This window comes from Pseudophryne corroboree, chromosome 1 (genome assembly GCF_028390025.1).
Source record: "Pseudophryne corroboree isolate aPseCor3 chromosome 1, aPseCor3.hap2, whole genome shotgun sequence".
In the NCBI taxonomy this organism is placed as follows: domain Eukaryota; kingdom Metazoa; phylum Chordata; class Amphibia; order Anura; family Myobatrachidae; genus Pseudophryne; species Pseudophryne corroboree.
The window spans coordinates 83,159,278-83,185,711 of NC_086444.1; the positions used below are offsets into that span (position 1 = coordinate 83,159,278).

Here is a 26,434-nt window from a genome sequence, read left to right on the forward strand (position 1 = left end):
CCGCTGATAGAATCCAAGCCATTAGAGACATGACACTGCCACAAACCCAACAACAGATCAGGACGTTTCTAGGAATGTGTGGGTATTGCCGTAATTGGATCCCAGGGTTTTCCATATTGGCGCTACCTTTGCAGGAAATGGTCTCCTCAAACAAACCTGATCGGATTTCGCATACAGACGAATCCGAAACAGCATTTGAGAGACTCAAACCGTGTCTAACGCAGGCACCAGCACTAGGTATGCCAGACTATGGGAAACCCTTTGAACTATACGGAACAGAAAGTGCTGGGTGCGCAGCAGGTGTACTAACACAAAAACACGGTGATGCCAGCAGGCCAGTTGCATATTACAGCGCTCAGCTAGATACGGTAGCGCGATCCCTCCCCACATGCTTGCGTAGCGTTGCGGCGATAGCATTGCTAGTGACAAAAAGCGAAGATGTCGTGCTAGGCCACAACCTCACAATCCATACACCGCATGCGGTATCTGCCTTATTGAATTCTGCCCAAACCAGACACGTCTCATCAGCAAGGTTTACGAGATGGGAATTGGCATTAATGGCCCCAGTAAACATCACCATAAGGAGATGCAGTGCATTAAACCCTGCAACATTTCTCCCAGGTGTGCCTGGTCAGACACAAAGGGTGGAAGGTGAGAGTGATGGGGAAGGAGGATTTAATGCAAAGGAAGATACACATGATTGTATGGAATATTTGACCCAAAATTTTACCGCAAGGCCTGACATCAGTGACAATCCACTGGAAGATGCAGAACTCACGTTCTACACGGACGGTAGTTGTCACAGACAGTCAGACTCGGGAGACTTGTGTACTGGATACGCAGTCGTAGATGACCAAGACACCATAGAAGCGGAACCGCTAGGCCCACCTCACTCAGCCCAGGTTGCTGAACTGGTCGCCCTAACCAGAGCATGTGAATTGGCTAAGGGTAAGTCTGCCAATATCTACACCGATTCCAGATACGCCTTCGGGGTAGTACATGATTTCGGAGCGCTATGGCGGCTCAGAAATTTCATGACGGCGGCTGGTACACCGATAGCGCATGCAGCTTATATAAAAAGGCTTCTAACAGCGATACAGGAACCCGACAGAGTGGCTGTTATCAAATGTAAAGCACATACATATAGCCAAGACCCAGTATCCCTTGGTAACAGCCGAGCAGACGAAGCCGCAAAGCTTGCAGCTGCTACCCCCATACAGACAGACACCACACAACTGATGGTATTTAATACCATCAACACACAAAAGTTGTGTGAGATGCAGAATTTGTGTTCCACACAGGAGAGAGCAGTCTGGAAGGCAAAGGGATATGGCCAGGAGTCCTCAGGGCTCTGGACAGATGGACATGGTAAACCGGTGGCCCCCAGGGCATACCTTCCATGTCTGGCTGAAGCAGCTCACGGGCTGACTCATCTAGGCAAGGAGGGGATGTGCAAATTGGTAAGAGCATACTGGTGCGCCCCAGGATTCTCCTCTCATGCGAGTAAAAGAGCAATGTCATGCCTTACCTGTCTGAGAAAGAATATTGGAAAAGCAATACCTACAGAACCATCCCATATCCCACCTGCCGGCGGCCCTTTCCAGGTAATACAAATTGACTTCATTCAATTACCCCCATGTCGAAATTTGAAATATGTACTTGTTTGTATAGATGTTTTCTCGAATTGGGTCGAAGCTTTTCCAGCAGCTACAAATACCGCTATGTTTACAGCTAAGAAAATTGTGCAGGAATTTGTATGTAGATATGGTATCCCTAGAATCATTGAAAGTGATAGGGGTACCCATTTTACAGGTGATGTCTTTCAAGGAATGTGTAAGTTGATGGGAATTGATAGTAAGCTGCACACTCCGTACCGTCCACAGGCGAGTGCGAAGGTCGAAAGAGTGAACAGCACTATTAAAAATAAATTGAGTAAAGTAATGACAGAGACAGGATTGACGTGGCCAGAAGCTTTACCCATTGTTTTGTATAGCATCAGAACCACTCCCAGGCCCCCCCTTAATCTGTCTCCTTTTGAAATCTTGTTTGGTCGACAACCGCATGTCATGATTAACCCTCAGGATGATTTGAAATGTAACAATGAAGTAACTGTAAAATACTTAATTAACATGAGTAAACAGTTGAGGAATCAAAATGATAATCTGAAGTTGGTGATTCCTGATTTACCAGATAGTAATTGTCATGACATTGAACCTGGGAATTATGTAATGATACGAAATTTTCTACGCTCAGGTTGTCTTATTGATAGATGGGAAGGACCATACCAGGTCTTATTGACTAGCACCACAGCATTGAAGGTTGCTGAGAGAGAGACTTGGGTCCATTCATCCCACTGCAAAAAGGTTGCTGATCCAGAGAAGTCCCGTGATAAGGAACAGACGGTAGAGGTTGTATCACTAGAGTGTCTGTTCCAGGAGGACTGAGGCGGCACCTGAGCCTTGAAGACCGAAAGCAGTTGTCGACTCCCTTCTCCCTTTTATTGTTTTTCTCCACTTCCCAGCCCCTCTCCCTTAAAATTTCTTTTTCCCCCTTCTCATTCTTCTCTATTTCCTCCTCAAAGATGGACTTGCCCCAAGAGACTGTGATCCGGATTTTGATGTTAACCATGATGTTGACCAGAGCAGTCTGTTCCGGCGAGAGTACCATAGAGGTCGAAAGAGGTTCTGGAATGGGTTCCGATTATGATGATGGAGGCGTAGTTTTCCAAGATCAACCAAACCAACAAGCAAAGGCGAGTATCAGAAAACGATCCGATAGAAGAAATTGTGATGGATTGTTAGCTGAAGAAAATTGTATCTGTAGGCTCTGTGATAATCTGGTTGAAGATGGGTGCATAAAGAAATGCCAATCCAGTTTTAATATCCATATGGACCGGCATCCATTGAGTGACTATCACTCCTTAGTGGGTAACGTGTTAAACCAAACAGATTGTTGGGTATGCTCTCAAGTACCTCAGGGTCACAGCAAATCAGGGCTAGTACCATTTCCTTTAACGTTAGGGGAGGTACTTGAGCTAAGTGGTGGGAGACCGGTGGATCGGAGGTTTAACATCTCCAGCCCTCCTAGTTTGAAGCTCCACCAATACCATGTGGATAGGTCCCTCATATGTTTTAACACCTCCAATCCCAGAAAACCGGGAAATTGGGAAGTGTCATGGAGCAACCTTACCATGACCTTTTCACACAGAGCAGATAGAATGCCTACAGATACAGAGCTCGTACGCCATATAGCCAGTAGAGGAAAATCTTTTCGGTATCGATATACCTTAGGAAATAGGATTACTAGAGTTGGAGAGGTATCACCAGGATACTGTGCACATATCGTACAAACTGATACGTGCATTAAGCAGATGGAAGAATTAGGGTCAGGAGATTTCACCTGGAAGGTTTGTAACATGGTCATGTCCTTCTCCGTCCCTTATGTTCTCCCCGATGACGCATATTTCATATGCGGGAGAAAGGCGTACAAGTGGCTTGCCCCAAACTCTGAAGGATTGTGTTATATTGGAAAAGTATTGCCTGAAGTGATGACTGTTACACATGACAAAATGAAGGACATACACCGTGGTGCCCAAGCTCCTTATACTCACACTCATTACGAGCACCGAGTTAAAAGACAACTGTCAGAAAGGTTAGAGCATCCGGCCTCTGATCTTATCCATGAATCCACCGGGATTCAGGTTCTGGTAGCGTTAGATTTCACTCGTACCGCTCGAGGTGTGATGAATTATAGATACATTTCCGCACTCGCCAATTTGTTAGATAATATCACTGAAATGTATGATGACACGTTTAGATACACTGGAAGAGAACTTCAAGCTTACAAAACAGAACTAGTTCAGCATAGGATGGTTCTTAATTATCTTACAGCAGTAACAGGCGGATATTGTGTTACATTGGCAACACAGTACGGCATAAAGTGTTGCACGTATATCACAAATAGCACCGAGGACCCGGTAGAGGTCATAGACCAAAAGATGGACGATATTCTCCAATTGAAGTGGGAATTTCGTCGAAAACACAATCTCACCCTTGCTGCTGTAGGTAATGAGCTGACTGGTTGGGTGTCATGGTTGAACCCGCGAAATTGGTTCTCCGGTTTAGGAGACTGGGCTCAAGGAGTCATAATGGATGTTGGAAAGTTTCTACTATGTATCTTGGGTGTCGTTATATCGATTGGATTGATATTTAGATGCGGGCAGGCTTTAACGAGGTGCAAACAAAGTACAAAAGTGATGAGCTTGAGGAGTGAGGAAACCGTAATTAACCTGGATTTGATTTATGACCCAATGATAGAAACCAGAATGTGATGAAAATGCGATTATACGGTCCGTTTCTTTCACCTGTTTTTCTGCTTTTCTCCAAGATACAAAGACCCCCTTGGATGAGGAAGTTGACGAGACGCTATACAGACAACAGACAAGCACCAAAGAAGAAGATTTGACAACTTTAAATATGGACACTTGATGAACTTTGCCATGGATCCCCAGTTTCCCTAGTATTTTTAAACTCACGCTAGCCCAACATTTTTGTAAATCTGATGGCTCAGACAAAGCTATTTGCTCATGCCCAAGGAGCAATACAGCGCAAAGAAGACGACTCTCAACAGATACCGAACACAACTTCAACAACAGATGTACATTTCCCTGACATAGAATATCATTGCATTTTTCGTAAGTGTTCTTTATCTTCATCTCTACAACCCACAGGTAACGACACACATAGACGCTAGGGAATACAGGCACAGATAGCAGCAACCACATACCTCCCCCATTCATGTATCATCAACTAAAATGTGCTCCCCATTTTGTTACAACCACAGCCGAAATGAGCTCGGTAGAGTTTGACAGCCCATCCACAGACCTGTACCACAGGATAAGAAGGAATTCAAATGTATACTTCGCAATACCTCGAAGCTAGATTTACCACACGTACGGCACGATGATACATGACCCTCCAAACATGGACTCATACACACATGCTTCTACTTTCTCACTAGGTCATACCCTCTTCACACCTACTCCACTCTTCTCCCCTACCCAACCATGGAAATCAATTAACCCCTGACTTACATTTTTCTCCTTAAATATTTTAGAAGGTGGCAGTTATTATTGACTGCCAAAGGGTGGACTGTCAAAGTCAGAAAAATGTCTCTATGCACGTTGCCATATTTGCACCGCACACTGGTCCGCGCTGCGCATGCGTACGCTCTCCCGTGAAGGCGCATACCCGCAATAGCGTGCACTCGCAGGCGCGGTATGCGTATTTACGGTAGAGTTTATGTAGTCGTAGCGTGCGACTCATTCGTTACAAATGTTCACAATTAATGTAGTTTGTAGATCATGGTCACCTTGATAGATTCTGAAAGTCTGGTTAAAATAGAAGGTCCCTGTTTAAAGGAATCCCTCTTTGTATTGTACGAAGGGTCTGACAGGAATCATACAGCAGTGTTTGGTACCCATCGGAAGAGTATTTAATTAGTAATATTCCGGTGTTGGTTTGGAGCGTATTAATCGCTCGTGCGAATAGTTATGGACATAAGAAGTTTATGTCCATTTCTATTATTTACACATACTCAGGTATGCGGCGGGAAACCCAGTTTCCCACCCACCTGAGCTGTTGGAAATCGTCACAGCCCACCTGTATGAATCACCCTATGACCTTTTGTTATGATGCAGGGCCGAATTCCTTCGGCCAATGGACAATGGGATTGTAGGACCATGAGATTGCATTGTGTGTGGGGCATAAATAGGCAGGCCGACCACATCCAGCTCTCACTCTCTCATCAACGGTTATCTGCTGATAGCCGGGAGCTGGATATCGAGGCGCAGGCGATCATACCCTTTGTGCGTAAGTTTCTCTCCGTAATCATTGTCTTTCTGTGAGCCAATTTCTCTCATCTCTCTCTCTCTCTCTCTCTCTCTCTCTCTCTCTCTCTCTGTTCTGTTCTCTCATATCTCCCCTAGACTAGGCTAGTATTGTATTGTATTAGATAGTATTGTATTGTATTGCATTTAGGTCAGTGTAGTATTGTCTTTTTGTATTTATTGTTTAGTTCTGTGGTTAGGAAGTCTCTGTTATATTGTAGTGTATCATTTGTACTGTTATCCCCTTTTTCAAATATATTAGATATAATACAGTTAATAGGCTTTGGAACCTAAACCAGTATCTGTGTATTTTCTATAGTATTAAGTGTTCACTTGAGCGTCGGTGACGCTCAAGCAGCCTTGTAGTTAGTCAGGTTACACAAGGTTGCACTTACACCCTGTATTCACATTAAGGTATTCTGTGTATTTCATTGGTATAAGGTTTATACATAAAGGTATAGCGTTGTGAGCGTCAGCGCCGCTGGTGACCTCCTCGTGGTCTCGAGCGTATGCTACGCCATAGCGAATCATTACTCTAGTCATAACCAATAACGTGTCCTGTGATCGCTGGGCCGTGAGCGAACGTGACGCTTGAGCGTCTCGCCTACGGCTGAGCGATCGTTACGCAACTAGCGTACCATTACGGTACTTCTTAAGCAAACAGCGTACAGTGTTCTTAGACTTCATAAAGGGTTGTTTATACGACAACGGAATTTAGAATTGTCAGGACTTTTACACCTCTGCCTAAATTCAGCCTCAATTCTAGTTTGTGAACACCTCTCCACATGCAGAGGAGGCCAGGCTGTGCATACATCTAAACACAGTAGTGCAAAATTAAAACATTTAAGGCAGCACATCTAGGATGCTTTGTGAGGAACGCAAAGAAACTTAAATCTGATGGAATTTTTTTCAATCTTGGAAACGGATGAATGTATAATTTCCATGGACACCAATATTCATGAATGCAATGAGGGGCATTTTCAGGGAATATATTGGGGAGAACGTGTTAGTCTTCACGCTTGCACTCTGCACCTAATCAGTGATGTGGGCATATTTTAATTTTGAAGGGCAGAATTTTATACATGATATATTACTGCAGTTACAGTAGCTGTAGAGATACATTATGTCTAAAATTTGTCCCTTCAAAAATGAAATTTGCCCTCCTCACTGATTAGGTGCACGGTGCAAGCCTGAACACTACGTGAATTACCATTGGCACAATACCTGCAATATTAATTTCTCAAGACGTCCACAGATTTCGTCCTCGTCCTGCAGAAAGCTTGGGGTAGCGGACATTACAGAAGGGGGTTTTCTCGGGTCTTTTAATAATGTGGCTTTTAAAGAAGAAAGTGACCTCAGTTTAATCCCATTTTTCTTTGGCTGCAAAGTAAAATGTGGTTTTAATTAAATAAATACTGTTAAAATGCATCAACGGTTCTACTGAAACCAGATATCCTACATGAAGTGGGATAAAACATTAAAAGGGACTACACAACCGGGAGATGTGACGCCAAGTTGCCCTAGGGCCGACGGGCGACCCGGCAGCGAGGGTGGGAAGTGACGTTTCTTCACTCCCCCCATCACCCAGCTCCATAGCAGTGCATGCAAATATAGACGAGATTGTCCATATTAGCCTGCATGTATAAGCGACCCGGCACCAACGATGAACAAGTGCGGGGCTGCACATCGTTCATCGTTGGTGCCTACACACTGAACAATATAAATGAGTTCTCGTTCATTAATAAACGAGAACGTTCATATCATTCAGTAAGATCTTTTAGTGTGTAGGGCCCATAACATTCACCTTTAGTTTTCAGTTTGTTACAAGTTATTTCAAAGATTCAGTGTAATAAACCCCATACCTAATCCACCCAGTCCTTCCCTAAAAAGCTCACCCTTGGGGTACAGCTCTGGCCTTTTTCGTGTAGGCTTCATCTGTTTCAATGCCCACAATGTGGGGCTGCTCCAATGGTATCAGGACAGTTGGGAAGTATGTATATAGGGCCAACTGATCTGCAGCTGACACTGCGCCTTTGTACGCAGATGCAGGGACTTTGCATATTTTTGCACAGCAGCTGCTTACACATTCGCAGCTGCCGCAGCATTGGTGAACATCTCTGAACCAGGCCGTATGACTCTTGAGATATTAAAGAAACACAGGAAACTACCACCGGGTTTACACAGACACGCATTACCAGTAATGCTGGACCACATCTTTCATACCAAGTGGCCATGTTCTATGTGTAACCGATACCTTTACCAGCTGCAGGTTCTGCCGCACGGTTTCCAGTCTCTGCGCTGTGTCCAGTAGTAGAGACTTCATGAAGCAATAAGGGGACAGATTTTGTGCGAAGCGGAGCACGGTCACCATGTATCCATCCGACACTACCAGGTAGGGGTGACGAGGATGACAGCTCACAGAGAATCTCTGCCTCATGAGATCCGTCTCGGATGCTACTGAGCCGAGCGAGTCATTGGCATCACAGCTGTCCAGCACGGGCACAGGTGGTCTAACAGAAAAGGGAAAACACCGCTGAGCACCAACAACAGCAAGTGACCTATTTCACTAAATAACTCTGCAAATAATAATACAGAATGGCTGTGGTTTAAAGCGCTCAGAAATGACTGTTCTGTACTTACATGTTCACAATGCAATTTAATGTCAGCAGGACAGAACTAGTGATAGAAGGAAGCTAGAATGGAAAAATGAGGAATGAAAGAGAAATGAAATGACAGATAAAGACGAGTAAGAAATAAAAATAAACAAAACACACACAACCAAAAAAAAAAGAGAGAGAGAGAAAAGTGCACACACTGCAGAAGATGGACATAGTACATCTAGAGAAGTAGTGTAATACACATTTAATGATCAAATATTGGGGGGAAAAAACTTAAGTGTGGTGAAATTATACAATTAATAAGCTTTACACAACAATATATGGGGCAGATGTATTAAGCCTGGAGAAGGCATAAAGAAGTGATGAAGTGGTGATAATTGCAAGATGATAACGCGACAGCCAATCAGCTCATATTGTCAATTTACATATCGGAGCTGATTGGCTGGTGTGTTATCACCTTGCACGCATCACTTCTTTATGCCTTCTCCAGGCTTAATACATCTGCCCCAATATGAGTGGGAAATGCTTGACAGCCGCTGCAGTGAGGCCACAGAAAATCCCCTGAATAACCCATGCCAGGCTTACACACCGCACAGCGCACCCACTGACATTCTCAAGTGTAACTAACCGCACAACTGACCTGTATGTGATTAAGGGATGAAGTGGGATGAATTCTGCAGGACCAAACTCCACGCTACACCCAGAAGTTGTCAGAGTTAGCAGCTCGCCCGTGTGAGTCAGTAAGAGCAGGGACCCTCTCTTCAACATACACGCCAAGAATAGGCTGTCTGCAGTCCAGGCCATGTCCCCTACCCAATAAGACCTGCCAAAGGAAAGGAGCGTCTTACTGACACCGGCCCCAACATTACAAGAACAAGTATCAATTATAGAGAGAACACCATACTGACCTTAGCAATCGGGAAGGGATCTGCTGATCCCTACTGCTGCAGCCCCTCAAACTACCAATCACAGTAATAAAGTTAATTGTGTTCATGAAGACGACGCACGTTGTCTGCAATACGGTAAAACACAACACATTCCCGTCACACAGTCCCTAGAACATACTGCAAGCGTCACTGCTGTCATTATACCTGCAGTACATTTACCTTGGGGTCTTTCTGGTTTACGGCCATGGCCAGGACTAATCCATTGTTGGAGAACACTGCGAGCAGAGCTCCTCTAGACTTCACCGGCTCACAGGTCAGTGCGATAGTGTCCAACGGGCAGTCCTGCTGGGCCCAGCGTACGTGGTATGGGACAGCACTAAGAGAGAGGAAGCCCCCGATACACACTATAACATAGGATTCTGCTAGCTCTATCAGTTACTGGTAGGTGCAGCCACGGCAATCCACAATTTCATACATTGCAAACACCTGTGGTTGGATGTAATGAAGTCGGACTTTTTTTTTAAGCGGCAAACCCATGTCATGTAAATGATTGCCGCTTTAAAAAAACATCAGAGTTCGCCCGGGAACCCGCACCTCTGGTCAACTCGGACTTCATTACATCCAGACCTTTATTTTGGGAGAGGACAGGCTAAAAAGGAGTAGTCGTGGATATGTAAAATATTGGTAACTGTAGTCTAATATATGAACTATCAGCAGCAATACCCAGCGGAAAATAATATCTAGCGTGCGTTCATGCGGTTAAAATAATATCTAGCGTGCGTTCATGCGGTTAAAATAATATCTAGCGTGTGTTCCTGCGGGAATATAGATCAAAAGCTCCATTGCGGCAAGGACACACTTAAATGACTAAAGGCCTTAATTAGAGTCCGACTCCATGCCAACATTCATGTACAGATGTGTCCTCCAGGGACGCCAGGTCGCGTGAGAATCTTCTCGTATTGGGCGTCTTTTTTGTGTCTTTTTTTTATTTGCAGAAAATGCGGCTTCGTCGCAAAGCAATGCAACTAAAAAGTACGAGGAGACCGCTGATTAATGTGATATAGGACACATGTATATCTGTGTGCGACTGAGTCTCTGAATCTGTAGTGCTACAATGCAGCAGCTGCAGCTTTTTTCCAATACAAGTTCCGCTGTGCTCCGTATACAGACTCAGTCGCACACAATATACATCGCATATCACATTAATCAGCAGAGTCTCCTCGTGCGTCCTAGATGTATTGTGCTGAGATCAGAGGCGTCGGAATGGGGGGAGGGGAGGGGGGACAAGGGGGCAGCGTGCCCTTCCAAAAAACATATCAGAGGTGCAGGCGTAGGGAGGGGGAGCGCTTACCCCCAGATCACCGCTGAGAATCTGACTTCAAAACTTCGGCGCCGCAGCGTGCTGCCCCGTGTCCTGTCCAGTCGGCTCTTCACAGACTCAGAGGCATTACAGGGAGGAGGCGGGGATGTCCCAGCAGGCTCAGCATGGCCACGCCTCCTCCAAGCAACGCATCTGTGAGAGCCGGCTAGGACAGAACACGGGGCAGCACGCTGCGGCGCCAGCGTTTTGAAGTCAGATTCTACGTGGTGACCTGGAAGGGTAAGCGCCCCCCCCCCAACCACAACACGTTCTGGTGCACCTGGCTGAGACTAAGACGTATTTTCGACAATAAAACATTATCAGAGTTGCATGGGACTTGGCGCTCACTCCAGACACTGCGCACTGCGTGGCGTATTGAGGACACATTTGTAACTGATCTGCGTTTTCCAACTGCGCAAGTGTCCCATGGTGTGAGTGTAGAGTAACAGTACCAACTGAGATGTAGGGTCCCAGAAATGTAGTGGCCGTTCACTATTCAGGCACATGGAGATGCTCTATATGATGAGCATGTTATGGGAGGTTGCACGTCTCATAACTGGTTTAAACTCAGACACTTAGTTGCTTACATCGGAGGGCATACTCTGACAAAGATTCTGCGCCTGGCACGGGGCCGATGCACGTTTACACACCAAACAGGACAGCTGCATCTAACGCTGCACTACGCGAGCGTCCCAGTCCTTGCACAGTCAGACACACGCTTGTACACCAGGGGAAGGCCCGATACTAGCACTGGCATCAAGTCACAGACGCTACTACGGAAAAAAGGACGCCACAGCGATTGCAGGTCAAAGGTTAAGTATGTTAAAAATAATTATAACAACCAGGGGATTGTCTGAGTTCCCTGCACTTACATAAAAAGCATGAATCTTGCCGCTCCACTTCTGCCACTCCCCTTCAACAAAATCTACACTGGCTCCCATTCCCCTACAGAATACTCTTCAAACTCCTCACCCTCACATACAAGGCCATCTCTAATTCCACTGCTCCCTACATCTCCAACCTCCTCTCCCTTCATACTCCCTCCTGCCCACTACTGTCGGCCAATGACCGTCACCTCTCCTCTGCCCTGGTCACTGCTTCCCATGCTCGAGTTCAGGATTTTGCCCGTGCTGCACCCCTTCAGTGGAACGCGCTCCCCTGCTCCATTAGACTCTCCCCGACCTTGCAAAACTTCAAACGGGCACTAAAAAATAAGAATTTACTTACCGATAATTCTATTTCTCGTAGTCCGTAGTGGATGCTGGGGACTCCGTAAGGACCATGGGGAATAGCGGCTCCGCAGGAGACTGGGCACATCTAAAGAAAGCTTTAGGACTATCTGGTGTGCACTGGCTCCTCCCCCTATGACCCTCCTCCAAGCCTCAGTTAGGATACTGTGCCCGGACGAGCGTACACAATAAGGAAGGATTTTGAATCCCGGGTAAGACTCATACCAGCCACACCAATCACACCGTACAACTTGTGATCTGAACCCAGTTAACAGCATGATAACAGAGGAGCCTCTAGAAAAGATGGCTCACTACAGCAATAACCCGATTTTTTTTTTTTTTTTTTTGGTAACAATAACTATGTACCAGTATTGCAGACAATCCGCACTTGGGATGGGCGCCCAGCATCCACTACGGACTACGAGAAATAGAATTATCGGTAAGTACATTCTTATTTTCTCTAACGTCCTAAGTGGATGCTGGGGACTCCGTAAGGACCATGGGGATTATACAAAAGCTCCCAAATGGGCGGGAGAGTGCGGATGCAGCACCAAATGAGAGAACTCCAGGTCCTCCTCAGCCAGGGTATCAATTTTGTAGAATTTTACAAACGTATTTGCTCCTGACCAAGTAGCTGCTCTGCAAAGTTGTAAAGCCGAGACCCCTCGGGCAGCCGCCCAAGATGAGCCCACCTTCCTTGTGGAGTGGGCATTTACAGATTTTTGGCTGTGGCAGGCCTGCCACAGAATGTGCAAGCTGAATTGTACTACAAATCCAACGAGCAATAGTCTGCTTAGAAGCAGGAGCACCCAGCTTGTTGGGTGCATACAGGATAAACAGCGAGTCAGATTTCCTGACTCCAGCCGTCCTGGAAAATAAGAATTTACTTACCGATAATTCTATTTCTCATAGTCCGTAGTGGATGCTGGGGACTCCGTAAGGACCAAGGGGAATAGCGGCTCCGCAGGAGACTGGGCACATCTAAAGAAAGCTTTAGGACTAACTGGTGTGCACTGGCTCCTCCCCCTATGACCCTCCTCCAAGCCTCAGTTAGGATACTGTGCCCGGACGAGCGTACACAATAAGGAAGGATTTTGAATCCCGGGTAAGACTCATACCAGCCACACCAATCACACCGTATAACTTGTGATCTGAACCCAGTTAACAGTATGATAACAGAGGAGCCTCTGAAAAGATGGCTCCCAACAATATTAACCCGATTTTTGTAACAATAACTATGTACAAGTATTGCAGACAATCCGCACTTGGGATGGGCGCCCAGCATCCACTACGGACTATGAGAAATAGAATTATCGGTAAGTAAATTCTTATTTTCTCTAACGTCCTAAGTGGATTCTGGGGACTCCGTAAGGACCATGGGGATTATACCAAAGCTCCCAAACGGGCGGGAGAGTGCGGATGACTCTGCAGCACCGAATGAGAGAACTCCAGGTCCTCCTCAGCCAGGGTATCAAATTTGTAGAATTTAGCAAACGTGTTTGCCCCTGACCAAGTAGCTGCTCGGCAAAGTTGTAAAGCCGAGACCCCTCGGGCAGCCGCCCAAGATGAGCCCACTTTCCTTGTGGAACGGGCTTTTACAGATTTTTGGCTGTGGCAGGCCTGCCACAGAATGTGCAAGCTGAATTGTACTACAAATCCAACGAGCAATAGTCTGCTTAGAAGCAGGAGCACCCAGCATGTTGGGTGCATACAGGATAAACAGCGAGTCAGATTTCCTGACTCCAGCCGTCCTGGAAACATATTTTCAGGGCCCTGACAACATCCAGCAACTTGGATTCCTCCAAGTCCCTAGTAGCCGCAGGCACCACAATAGGTTGGTTCAGGTGAAAACGCTGGAACCACCTTAGGGAGAAACTGAGGACGAGTACTCAATTCCGCCCTGTCCGAATGGAAAATCAGATAAGGGCTTTTACAGGATAAAGCCGCCAATTCTGACACGCGCCTGGCCCAGGCCAGGGCCAACAGCATGACCACTTTCCATGTGAGATATTTTAACTCCACAGATTTAAGTGGTTCAAACCAATGTGACTTTTGGAACCCAAACTACATTGAGATCCCAAATTGCCACTGGAGGCACAAAAGGAGGCAGTATATGCAGTACCCCTTTTACAAACGTCTAAACTTCAGGGACTGAAGCTAGTTCTTTTTTGGAAGAAAATTGACAGGGCCGAAATCTGAACCTTAATGGACCCCAATTTCAGGCCCATAGACTCTCCTGTTTGCAGGAAATGTAGGAATCGACCCAGTTGAATTTCCTCCGTCGGGCCTTACTGGCCTCGCACTACGCAACATATTTTTGCCAATTGCGGAGATAATGTTTTTGCGGTTACATCCTTCCTGGCTTTTGATCAGGATAGGGATGACTTCATCCGGAATGCCTTTTTTCCTTCAGGATCCGGTGTTCAACCGCCATGCCGTCAAACGCAGCCGCGGTAAGTCTTGGAACAGACAGGGTCCTTGCTGGAGCAGGTCCCTTCTTAGAGGTAGAGGCCACGGATCCTCCGTGAGCCTCTCTTGAAGTTCCGGTTACCAAGTCCTTCTTGGCCAATCCGGAGCCACGAATATAGTGCTTTCTCCTCTCCATCTTATCAATCTCAGTACCTTGGGTATGAGAGGCAGAGGAGGGAACACATACACTGACTGGTACACCCACGGTGTTACCAGAGCGTCTACAACTATTGCCTGAGGGTCTCTTGACCTGGCGCAATACCTGTCGAGTTTTTACGTGGGTGACTGCCATGATGTTGTCCGACTGGATCAACACCGGCTGACCTTGAAGCAGAGGTCTCGCTAAGCTAAGAGCATTGTAAATGGCCCTTAGCTTCAGGATATTTATGTGAAGTGATGTATCCAGGCTTGACCCTAAGCCCTGGATATTCCTTCCCTGTGTGACTGCTCCCCAGCCTCGCAGGCTGGCATCCGTGGTCACCAGGACCCAGTCCTGAATGCCGAATCTGCGGCCCTCTAGAAGATGAGCACTCTGCAACCACTACAGGATGGATACCCTTGTCCTTGGTGACAGGGTTATCCGCTGATGCATCTGAAAATGCGACCCGGACCATTTGTCCAGTAGGTTCCACTGGAAAGTTCTTGCGTGGAATCTAACGAATGGGATTGCTTCGTAGGAAGCCACCATTTTTACCCAGAACCCTTGTGCATTGATGCACTGAGACTTGGTTCGGTTTTAGGAGGTTCCTGATTAGCTCGGATAACTCCCTGGCTTTCTCTTCCGGGAGAAACACCTTTTTTCTGGACTGTGTCCAGGATCATCCCTAGGAAACAGAAGACAAGTCGTCGGAACCAGCTGCGATTTTGGAATATTGAGAATCCAATCGTGCTGCCGCAACACTACCTGAGATAGTGCTACACCGACCTCCAACTGTTCCCTGGATCTTACCCTTATCAGGGAATCGTCCAAGTAAGGGATAACTAAAATTCCCTTCCTTCGAAGGGATATCATTTCGTCCATTACCTTGGTAAAGACCCGGGGTGCCGTGGACCATCCCTACGGCAGCGTCTGAACTGATAGTGACAGTTCTGTACCATAACCTGAGGTACCCTTGGTGAGAAGGGTAAATTTTGACATGAAGGTAAGCATCCTTGATGTCCCGAGACATCATGTAGTCCCCTTCTTCCAGGTTCGCAATCACTGCTCTGAGTGACTCAATCTTGAATTTGAACCTCTGTATGTAAGTGTTCAAAGATTTTAGATTTTAGATTTAGAATCGGTCTCACCGAGCCGTCTGGCTTCGGTACCACAATAGTGTGGAATAATACCCCGTTCCCTGTTGCAGGAGGGGTACCTCGATTATCACCTGCTGGGAATACAGCTTGTGAATGGCTTCCAAAACTGCCTCCCTGTCAGAGGGAGACGTCGGTAAAGCCGACTTTTGGAAACGGCGAGGGGGAGACGTCTCGAATTCCAATATGTACCCCTGAGATATTACCTGAAGGACCCAGGGGTCTACTTGCGAGTGAGCCCACTGCGCACTGAAATTCATTGAGAACGGGCCCCCACCGTGCCTGAGCTTGTAAAGCCCTAGCGTCATACTGAGGGCTTGGCAGAGGCGGGAAAGGGTTTTTGTTCCTGGGAACTGGCTGATCTCTGCAGCCTTTTTCCTCTCCCTCTGTCACGAGCAGAAAAGAGCAACCTTTTGTCCGCTTGCCAACAAAGGACTGCGCCTATTTTGAGAGGCGACCTGGGGTACAAACGTGGATTTCCCAGCTGTTGCCGTGGCCACCAGGTCTAGAAGACTGACCCCAAATGTCCCCTTTCAAAGGCAATACTTCCAAATGCCGTTTGGAATCCGCATCACCTGACCATTTTACTGGTAGAATTGGACAACGCACTTATACTTGATGCCAGTCGGCAATTATTCCGCTGTGCATCATGCATATATAGAAATGCATCTTTTAAATGCTCTATAGGCAATAATATACTATCCTTATCTAGGATATCAATATTTCCAGTCAGGGAATCCGACCATGCCAACCCAGCACTGCACCTCCAGGCTGAGGCGATAGCTGGTCGCAGTATAACACCAGTATGTGTGTAAATACCTTTTTGGATACCCTCCTGCTTTCTATCAGCAGGATCCTTAAGGGCGGCCATCTCATGAGAGGGTAGAGCCCTTGTTCTTACAAGCGTGTGAGCGCCTTATCCCCCCTAGGGGGTGTTTCCCAACGCACCCTAACCTCTGGCGGGAAAGGGTATGCAGCCAATACTTTTTAAGAAATTATCAATTGTTATCGGGGGGAAACCCACGCATCATCACACACCTCATTTTATTTCTCAGATTCAGGAAAACTACAGGTAGTTTTTCCCTCACCGAACATAATACCCCTTTTTGGTGGTACTCGTATTATCAGAAATGTATAAAAACATTTTCCATTGTCTCAATCATGTAACGTGTGGCCCTACTGGAAATCACGGTTGTCTCTTCACCGTCGACACAGGAGTCAGTATCCGTGTCGGCGTCTGTATCTGCCATCTGAGGTAACGGCCGCTTTAGAGCCCCTGACGGCCTATGAGACGTCTGGACAGGCACAAGCTGAGTAGTCGGCTGTCTCATGTCAACCACTGTTTTTTTATATAGAGCTGACACTGTCACGTAATTTTCAACAGTACATCCACTCAGGTGTCGACCCCCTAGGGGGTGACATCACTGTTACAGACACTCTGCTCCGTCTCCACATCATTTTTCTCCTCATACATGTCGACACAAACGTACCGACACACAGCACACACACAGGGAATGCTCTGATAGAGGACAGGACCCCACTAGCCCTTTGGGGAGACAGAGGGAGAGTATGCCAGCACACACCAGAGCGCTATATATATATATACAGGGATAACCTTATATAAGTGTTTTTCCCCTTATAGCTGCTGTATGTTTTAATACTGCGCCTAATTAGTGCCCCCCTCTCTTTTTTTAACCCTTTCTGTAGTGTAGTGACTGCAGGGAAGAGCAGGGAGCTTCCCTCCAACTGAGCTGTGAGGGAAAATGGCGCCAGTGTGCTGAGGAGATAGGCTCCGCCCCCTTTTCGGCGGCCTTATCTCCCGGTTTTTTGTATATTCTGGCAGGGGTTAAATGCATCCATATAGCCCAGGAGCTATATGTGATGTATTTTTTGCCATGTAAGGTATTTCTGTCATGTTTTATTGCGTCTCAGGGCGCCCCCCCCAGCGCCCTGCACCCTCAGTGACCGGAGTATGAAGTGTGCTGAGAGCAATGGCGCACAGCTGCAGTGCTGTGCGCTACCTTATTGAAGACAGGAACGTCTTCTGCCGCCGATTTTTCCGGACCTCTTCGTTCTTCTGGCTCTGTAAGGGGGCCGGCGGCGCGGCTCCGGGACCCATCCAGGCTGGACCTGTGATCGTCCCTCTGGAGCTAATGTCCAGTAGCCAAGAAGCCCAATCCACTCTGCACGCAGGTGAGTTCGCTTCTTCTCCCCTTAGTCCCTCGATGCAGTGAGCCTGTTGCCAGCAGGTCTCACTGAAAATAACAAACCTAAACTAAAACTTTCACTAAGAAGCTCAGGAGAGCCCCTAGTGTGCACCCTTCTCGTCGGGCACAGAAATCTAACTGAGGCTTGGAGGAGGGTCATAGGGGGAGGAGCCAGTGCACACCAGTTAGTCCTAAAGCTTTCTTTAGATGTGCCCAGTCTCCTGCGGAGCCGCTTTTCCCCTTGGTCCTTACGGAGTCCCCAGCATCCACTTAGGACGTTAGAGAAACATATATTTTCAGGGCCCTGACAACGTCTAGCAACTTGGAGTCCTCCAAGTCCCTAGTAGCCGCAGGCACCACAATAGGTTGGTTCAGGTGAAACGCTGAAACCACCTTAAGGAGAAAATGAGGACGAGTCCTCAATTCCGCCCTGTCCGAATGGAAAATCAGATAAGGGCTTTTACAGGATAAAGCCGCCAATTCTGACACGCGCCTGACCCAGGCCAGGGCCAACAGCATGACCACTTTCCATGTGAGATATTTTAACTCCACAGATTTAAGTGGTTCAAACCAATGTGACTTTTGGAACCCAAAAACTACATTGAGATCCCAAAGTGCCACTGGAGGCACAAAAGGAGGCTGTATATGCAGTACCCCTTTTACAAACGTCTGAACTTCAGGGACTGAAGCTAGTTCTTTTTGGAAGAAAATTGACAGGGCCGAAATTTGAACCTTAATGGACCCCAATTTCAGGCCCATAGACACTCCTGTTTGCAGGAAATGTAGGAATCGACCCAGTTGAATTTCCTCCGTCGGGCCTTACTGGCCTCGCACCACGTAACATATTTTCGCTAAATGCGGTGATAATGTTTTGCGGTTACATCCTTCCTGGCTTTGATCAGGATAGGGATGACTTCATCCGGAATGCCTTTTTTCCTTCAGGATCCGGCGTTCAACCGCCATGCCGTCAAACGCAGCCGCGGTAAGTCTTGGAACAGACAGGGTCCTTGCTGGAGCAGGTCCCTTCTTAGAGGTAGAGGCCACGGATCCTCCGTGAGCATCTCTTGAAGTTCCGGTTACCAAGTCCTTCTTGGCCAATCCGGAGCCACGAATATAGTGCTTACTCCTCTCCATCTTATCAATCTCAGTACCTTGGGTATGAGAGGCAGAGGAGGGAACACATACACTGACTGGTACACCCACGGTGTTACCAGAGCGTCTACAGCTATTGCCTGAGGGTCCCTTGACCTGGCGCAATACCTGTCGAGTTTTTCCCAACGGTTTATAATCATGTGGAAGACTTCTGGGTGAAGTCCCCACTCTCCCGGGTGGAGGTCGTGCTGAGGAAGTCTGCTTCCCAGTTGTCCACTCCCGGAATGAATACTGCTGACAGTGCTATCACATGATTTTCCGCCCAGCGAAGAATCCTTGCAGCTTCTGCCATTGCCCTCCTGCTTCTTGTGCCACCCTGTCTGTTTACGTGGGTGACTGCCGTGATGTTGTCCGACTGGATCAACACCGGCTGACCTTGACGCAAAGGTCTTGCTATTCTTAGAGCATTGTAAATGGCCCTTAGCTTCAGGATATTTATGTGAAGTGATGTCTCCAGGCTTGACCATAAGCCCTGGATATTTCTTCCCTGTGTGACTGCTCCCCAGCCTCGCAGGCTGGCATTCGTGGTCACCAGGACCCAGTCCTGAATGCCGAATCTGCGGCCTTCTAGAAGATGAGTACTCTGCAACCACCACAGGAGGGACACCCTTGTCCTTGGTGACAGGGTTATCCGCTGATGCATCTGAAGATGCGACCCGGACCATTTGTCCAGCAGGTCCCACTGGAAAGTTCTTGCGTGGAATCTGCCGAATGGGATTGCTTCGTAGGAAGCCACCATTTTACCCAGAACCCTTGTGCATTGATGCACTGAGACTTGGCTCGGTTTTAGGAGGTTCCTGACTAGCTCGGATAACTCCCTGGCTTTCTCCTCCGGGAGAAACACCTTTTTCTGGACTGTGTCCAGGATCATCCCTAGGAACAGAAGACAAGTCGTCGGAACCAGCTGCGATTTTGGAATATTGAGAATCCAATCGTGCTGCCGCAACACTACCTGAGATAGTGCTACACCGACCTCCAACTGTTCCCTGGATCTTACCCTTAACAGGGAATCGTCCAAGTAAGGGATAACTAAAATTCCCTTCCTTCGAAGGAATATCATCATTTCGGCCATTACCTTTGTAAAGACCCGGGGTGCCGTGGACCATCCATACGGCAGCGTCTGAACTGATAGTGACAGTTCTGTACCATAAACCTGAGGTACCCTTGGTGAGAAGGGTAAATTTTGACATGAAGGTAAGCATCCTTGATGTCCCGAGACATCATGTAGTCCCCTTCTTCCAGGTTCGCAATCACTGCTCTGAGTGACTCAATCTTGAATTTGAACCTCTGTATGCAAGTGTTCAAAGATTTTAGATTTAGAATCGGTCTCACCGAGCCGTCCGGCTTCGGTACCACAACAGTGTGGAATAATACCCCGTTCCCTGTTGCAGGAGGGGTACCTTGATTATCACCTGCTGGGAATACAGCTTGTGAATGGCTTCCAAAACTGTCTCCCTGTCAGAAGGAGACATCGGTAAAGCCGACTTTAGGAAACGGCGAGGGGGAGACGTCTCGAATTCTAATTTGTACCCCTGAGATATCACCTGAAGGATCCAGGGGTCTACTTGCGAGTGAGCCCACTGCGCGCTGAAATTCATTGAGACGGGCCCCCCACCGTGCCTGATTCTGCTTGTAAAGCCCCAGCGTCATACTGAGGGCTTGGCAGAGGCGGGAGAGGGTTTCTGTTCCTGGGAACTGGCTGATTTCTGCAGCCTTTTTCCTCTCCCTCTGTCACGGGGCAGAAATGAGGAACCTTTTGCCCGCTTGTCCACGAAAAGACTGCGCCTGATAATACGGCGTCTTCTCATGTTGAGGCGCGACCTGGGGTACAAACGTGGATTTCCCAGCTGTTGCCGTGGCCACCAGGTCTGAAAGACCGACCCCAAATAACTCCTCCCCTTACTAAGGCAATACTTCCAAATGCCGTTTGGAATACGCATCACCTGACCACTGACGTGTCCATAACCCTCTACTGGTAGAAATGGACAACGCACTTAGACTTGATGCCAGTCGGCAAATATTCCGCTGTGCATCACGCATATATAGAAATGCATCTTTTAAATGCTCTATAGGCAAAAAAATACTGTCCCTATCTAGGGTATCAATATTTTCAGTCAGGGAATCCGACCACGCCAACCCAGCACTGCACATCCAGGCTGAGGCGATTGCTGGTCGCAGTATAACACCAGTATGTGTGTAAATACATTTTAGGATACCCTCCTGCTTTCTATCAGCAGGATCCTTAAGGGCGGCCATCTCAGGAGAGGGTAGAGCCCTTACAAGCGTGTGAGCGCTTTATCCACCCTAGGGGGTGTTTCCCAACGCACCCTAACCTCTGGCGGGAAAGGATATAATGCCAATAACATTTTAGAAATTATCAGTTGTTATCGGGGGAAAACCACGCATCATCACACACCTCATTTAATTTCTCAGATTCAGGAAAACTACAGGTAGTTTTTCCTCACCGAACATAATACCCCTTTTTGGTGGTACTCGTATTATCAGAAATGTGTAAAACATTTTTCATTGCCTCAATCATGTAACGTGTGGCCCTACTGGAAGTCACATTTGTCTCTTCACCGTCGACACTGGAGTCAGTATCCGTGTCGGCGTCTATATCTGCCATCTGAGGTAACGGGCGCTTTAGAGCCCCTGACGGCCTATGAGACGTCTGGACAGGCACAAGCTGAGTAGCCGGCTGTCTCATGTCAACCACTGTCTTTTATACAGAGCTGACACTGTCACGTAATTCCTTCCAACAGTTCATCCACTCAGGTGTCGACCCCCTAGGGGGTGACATCACTATTACAGGCAATTTGCTCCGTCTCCACATCATTTTTCTCCTCATACATGTCGACACAAACGTACCGACATACAGCACACACACAGGGAATGCTCTGATAGAGGACAGGACCCCACTAGCCCTTTGGGGAGACAGAGGGAGAGTTTGCCAGCACACACCAGAGCGCTATATATATACAGGGATAACCTTATATAAGTGTTTTTCCCCATATAGCTGCTGTATCTTTAATACTGCGCGTAATTAGTGCCCCCCCTCTCTTTTTTAACCCTTTCTGTAGTGTAGTGACTGCAGGGGAGAGCCAGGGGAGCTTCCCTCCAACGGAGCTGTGAGGGAAAATGGCGCCAGTGTGCGGAGGAGATAGGCTCCGCCCCTTTTTCGCGGACTTTTCTCCTGCTTTTTTATGGATTCTGGCAGGGGTTAAAATTCATCCATATAGCCCTGGGGGCTATATGTGATGTATTTTCGCCAGCCAAGGTGTTTTTATTGCTGCTCAGGGCGCCCCCCCCTAGCGCCCTGCACCCTCAGTGACCGAAGTGTGACGTGTGCTGAGGAGCAATGGCGCACAGCTGCAGTGCTGTGCGCTACCTTGTTGAAGACAGGACGTCTTCTGCCGCCGATTTTCCGGACCTCTTCTGCCTTCTGGCTCTGTAAGGGGGCCGGCGGCGCGGCTCTGGGACCCATCCATGGCTGGGCCTGTGATCGTCCCTCTGGAGCTAATGTCCAGTAGCCTAAGAAGCCCAATCCACTCTGCACGCAGGTGAGTTCGCTTCTTCTCCCCTTAGTCCCTCGATGCAGTGAGCCTGTTGCCAGCAGGTCTCACTGAAAATAAAAAACCTAAACTAAAACTTTCACTAAGAAGCTCAGGAGAGCCCCTAGTGTGCACCCTTCTCGTTCGGGCACAAAGATCTAACTGAGGCTTGGAGGAGGGTCATAGGGGGAGGAGCCAGTGCACACCAGATAGTCCTAAAGCTTTCTTTAGATGTGCCCAGTCTCCTGCGGAGCCGCTATTCCCCATGGTCCTTACGGAGTCCCCAGCATCCACTTAGGACGTTAGAGAAAGCCACCTATTTATCAAAGCATACCCTCCCAATGTATAACCTAGTCCTGAGGCTACTCCTCCATCCCCCTGCCCCATGCCTTGGACATCTCTGCTTTGCTTGCATACTGCCATCAGGCTTCCTCCTACTTGCTTGCACCTCATGTCATCTGTCTGTCGCCCCTCCCCACTAGATTGTTAGCTCTTCAGAGCAGGGCCCTCTTTCCTCTTGTTGTCTAAGCCCTCTTCTCGACACATTTCACTCAGAGACCATCTTTACCCACTTTTTCTCCTACTGGTAAAGGCTCATCTCTATCTATGGCCGCTAGTCCCAAGTAGTACAATGATCACTCACTCGCTACTTACATCTTAGCTGTATTATGTCACTACTTACATCTTAGCTGTATTATGTATGAGAATTGTGGTGCTCCGTGTTACCTGTACTCTATTTTTGTTATTTATTTACTGTAATGCTAAGTTTTGTCTCCCTGTACTGTCCTTTGTACGCCGCTGCAAAACACTTGTGGCGCCCTATAAATAAAATGTAATAATAATAATAATAAATGAATGAATGCATGCAACTGAAACTATGAACGCTGGCGCCCGCTAATGGCAATAGTGATAAAAGATCGGTCTACAACGTCAACCAGTGGTACTGTCTGCGTTGTTTAGAAAGCTACAATATATTATTTTTGGTAGGTGTATTTCAATGTGCAGATTTAAGATAACAGGTATTTTGTAGACTTCTCTTTAAGTGAAAACATTTACCGAAAGGCACAGACTTTGAACTATCAGACAGGAGACAAAATCAACCATAACATGGATTATAAGCAATAAAAATGGGACGTGTAATATTACAGTTCCAAAATCAGACATTGGCATGACAGATCTTACCTGTTGTACTTCTCAGTGTTTTCCAGCCAGCGCAGAGCCAGGAATGTCATCACCAGACGTGTGCCGGAGCAGAAGACAAAGGCACACAAGCAGCTGTCACCCAGCACCTGTCATATGTACATGAGCGTAAACAGGAAGCAGACATACAGGAGGCGCAATAATAATCTACTAATATGTATGCCTACGCACTGTTACTATGAACACACAAGCCCACGTCTGCACTGCAGTACCAGTCCAATAATGTCAAATCAGATTCTGGCTATCATTTATCAAGTATATTCTATAAAACAACAGCTAGAATCTTACTGGTTGCTATAGGCAACGCCTCCACTTTTTAGAAGGCTTGGGTAAATCCCTCCTGGGTATGAAACACAATTGTACCTCAATGTGGAACACAATTGTACCTCAATGTGGATAAAGAAAGATAAACTTACCGGTAAATATATTTTGCTTATACATCTTTATACTGCACAGATCTTTTCATTTCAATGAATGCAAAACCTGAATGTACATATATATATAAAATGTACCTCATTCTTAATAAAGATGGCATTCACAGCAGCTTCTTTATCTGTTATGCCGGGGAACACAGCTGTATCCTGAGGTACAATCTTAGTCCATCGTCCAGTGATGAATGTGCTCTTCTGAGACACACGCCGACTCTTTTCTTCCGTGGTTTCCCACAGGTAGACACATCCCGTGTGGGCTGCCAGGAGCACTCTGCTGCCATCTCCTGACACGTACAGGTATAACTTCAGAGAGGTGTCTGAAATCAGGCAAGCAAACCAGGGCACGTCAATAGGTATCCGGACTCTAGGCTGACACCCATTAGGTCGACAATTTATTAGGTCGACACTAGAAATAGGCCGACGCGGCCATTAGGTTGACATGAAAAAAAGGTTGACATGGGTTTTTCACAATATTTTTTTTTTTGGGGGGGGGACTTTTTCATACTTTACAATCCACATGGACTACGATTGGGAACAGTAACCTGTGCTGAGCGCAGCGGTAGCGGACCAAGGCACCTCGCCCGCAGCATGGCGAGCGGCGCACTAATTGGGGTTCCCGGTCACTTGACAAACAAACTCATGTCAACCTTTTTTCACGGCAGACTTGTTCGCGTCGACCTACCCACTGTCGACCAATGGGTGTCGACCCTGAGTCCCATACCCACGTAAATATACAAGTCTGTTATTGCAATGCTTGAGAAACCCAGGTAAGGAACTTCTGGAAAGGACATTTTTCAGTGTGTGTGCATGTTTTCTTCTTAATATATAGATTTACTTATTTCTAATGCACTAAGGATGGTGCCACCTTTAGGTATATTTTTCGGGTGGTATTCATGTGACCGCCGGTCAGCTGACCGACAGTCACATGACCTCCTCCACCAGCCCGACGGGTCATTGTCCCGATGGTCGGCATGCCGACCAACAGGGACTATTTCCACTCGTGGGTGTCCACGACACCCATAGAGTGGGAATAGAACCCGTGGCGACCGCAGGTCGCCACCGAGCCCGCAAGGGGCTTGCTGCACTCGCCCCTCCCCGCCGGGATCCCGGCGTCGGTATGCTGCCGGGATCCCGGCGTCGGTAAGCTGACCGGCGGTCAGCCGTACTACACCCATATTTTTCTTATATAGCATAGCGTATTCCGTTGCGCTTTATAATTGGAGCAACAGGAATAGAAAAAAAATGGGTAACAACAAACAGACCTAGAGGTAGAAAGGCCCTGCTCACAAACTTACACTCTAGAGCAGGCATTCCCAACCGCGGTTCTCAAGGCACACTAACAGTGCAGGTTTTAGTAATACCCAGGCTTCAGCACAGATGGTTAAATCAAAATAACTTAGGAAATAATTAAGTCACCTGTGCTCAAGCATGGATATAACTAAAACCTGGATCAAGGTTTATAACTAACTCTATGCCGACTTGGATAGAGAACGTATTAAATAGTCCGAAGACATGTTAAATAAATAAAATGAAAAAAAATTCTCACTTTTTCTCATACGTCCTAGAGCAGTGTTTCCCAACCACGGTCCTCAAGGCACACCAACAGTGCAGGTTTTAGTGATAACCATGTTTGAGCACAAATGGTCCAATCAAAATAACTGAGGTACTAATTAAATCACCTGTGATCAGATATGGTTATCCTTAAAACCAGGACTGTTAGTGTGCCTTGAGGACCGTGGTTGGGAAACACTGTCCTAGAGGATGCTGGGGACTCTAAAAGGACCATGGGGTATAGACGGGATCCGCTGGAGACATGGGCACTTTAAGACATTAAATGGGCGTGAACTGGCTCCTCCCTCTATGCCCCTCCTCCAGACCTCAGTTAGATTCTGTGCCCAGAGGAGACTGGTTGCACACTAGGGGAGCTCTACAGAGTTTCTCTAGAAAAGACTTTTGTTAGGTTTATTATTTTCAGGGAGCACTGCTGGCAACAGGCTCCCTGACTGTGGTCGGGAAAGCCTGATCTGTAGGGAAATAGGCATTTATACACAAGGGTGGGTCATTCAGACCTGATCGCACGCTAGCTATTTTTTGCAGCGCTGCGATCAGGTCAAAACTCTGCAAAACTGCGCATGCGTATGCACGGCAAT

The 26,434-nt window shown here is 47.2% G+C and overlaps 1 protein-coding gene across 6 annotated transcripts in view; it reads right to left on the reverse strand.

The window, feature by feature from the left end:
* CPLANE1 (ciliogenesis and planar polarity effector complex subunit 1) overlaps positions 1-26,434 on the reverse strand; it is a 250,462-nt gene that overhangs the window by 188,171 nt on the left and 35,857 nt on the right. For all 6 annotated transcript variants that reach the window (XM_063961138.1, XM_063961144.1, XM_063961157.1 and 3 more), the window contains exons 5-11: positions 24,366-24,601; positions 23,836-23,942; positions 9,612-9,768; positions 9,414-9,517; positions 9,146-9,328; positions 8,142-8,397; positions 7,112-7,267 (exon numbers count right to left, since the gene is read on the reverse strand). In XM_063961138.1, coding sequence (XP_063817208.1) covers positions 7,112-7,267; positions 8,142-8,397; positions 9,146-9,328; positions 9,414-9,517; positions 9,612-9,768; positions 23,836-23,942; positions 24,366-24,601 — 1,199 coding nt within the window. The remainder of the gene's footprint in view (positions 1-7,111; positions 7,268-8,141; positions 8,398-9,145; positions 9,329-9,413; positions 9,518-9,611; positions 9,769-23,835; positions 23,943-24,365; positions 24,602-26,434) is intronic.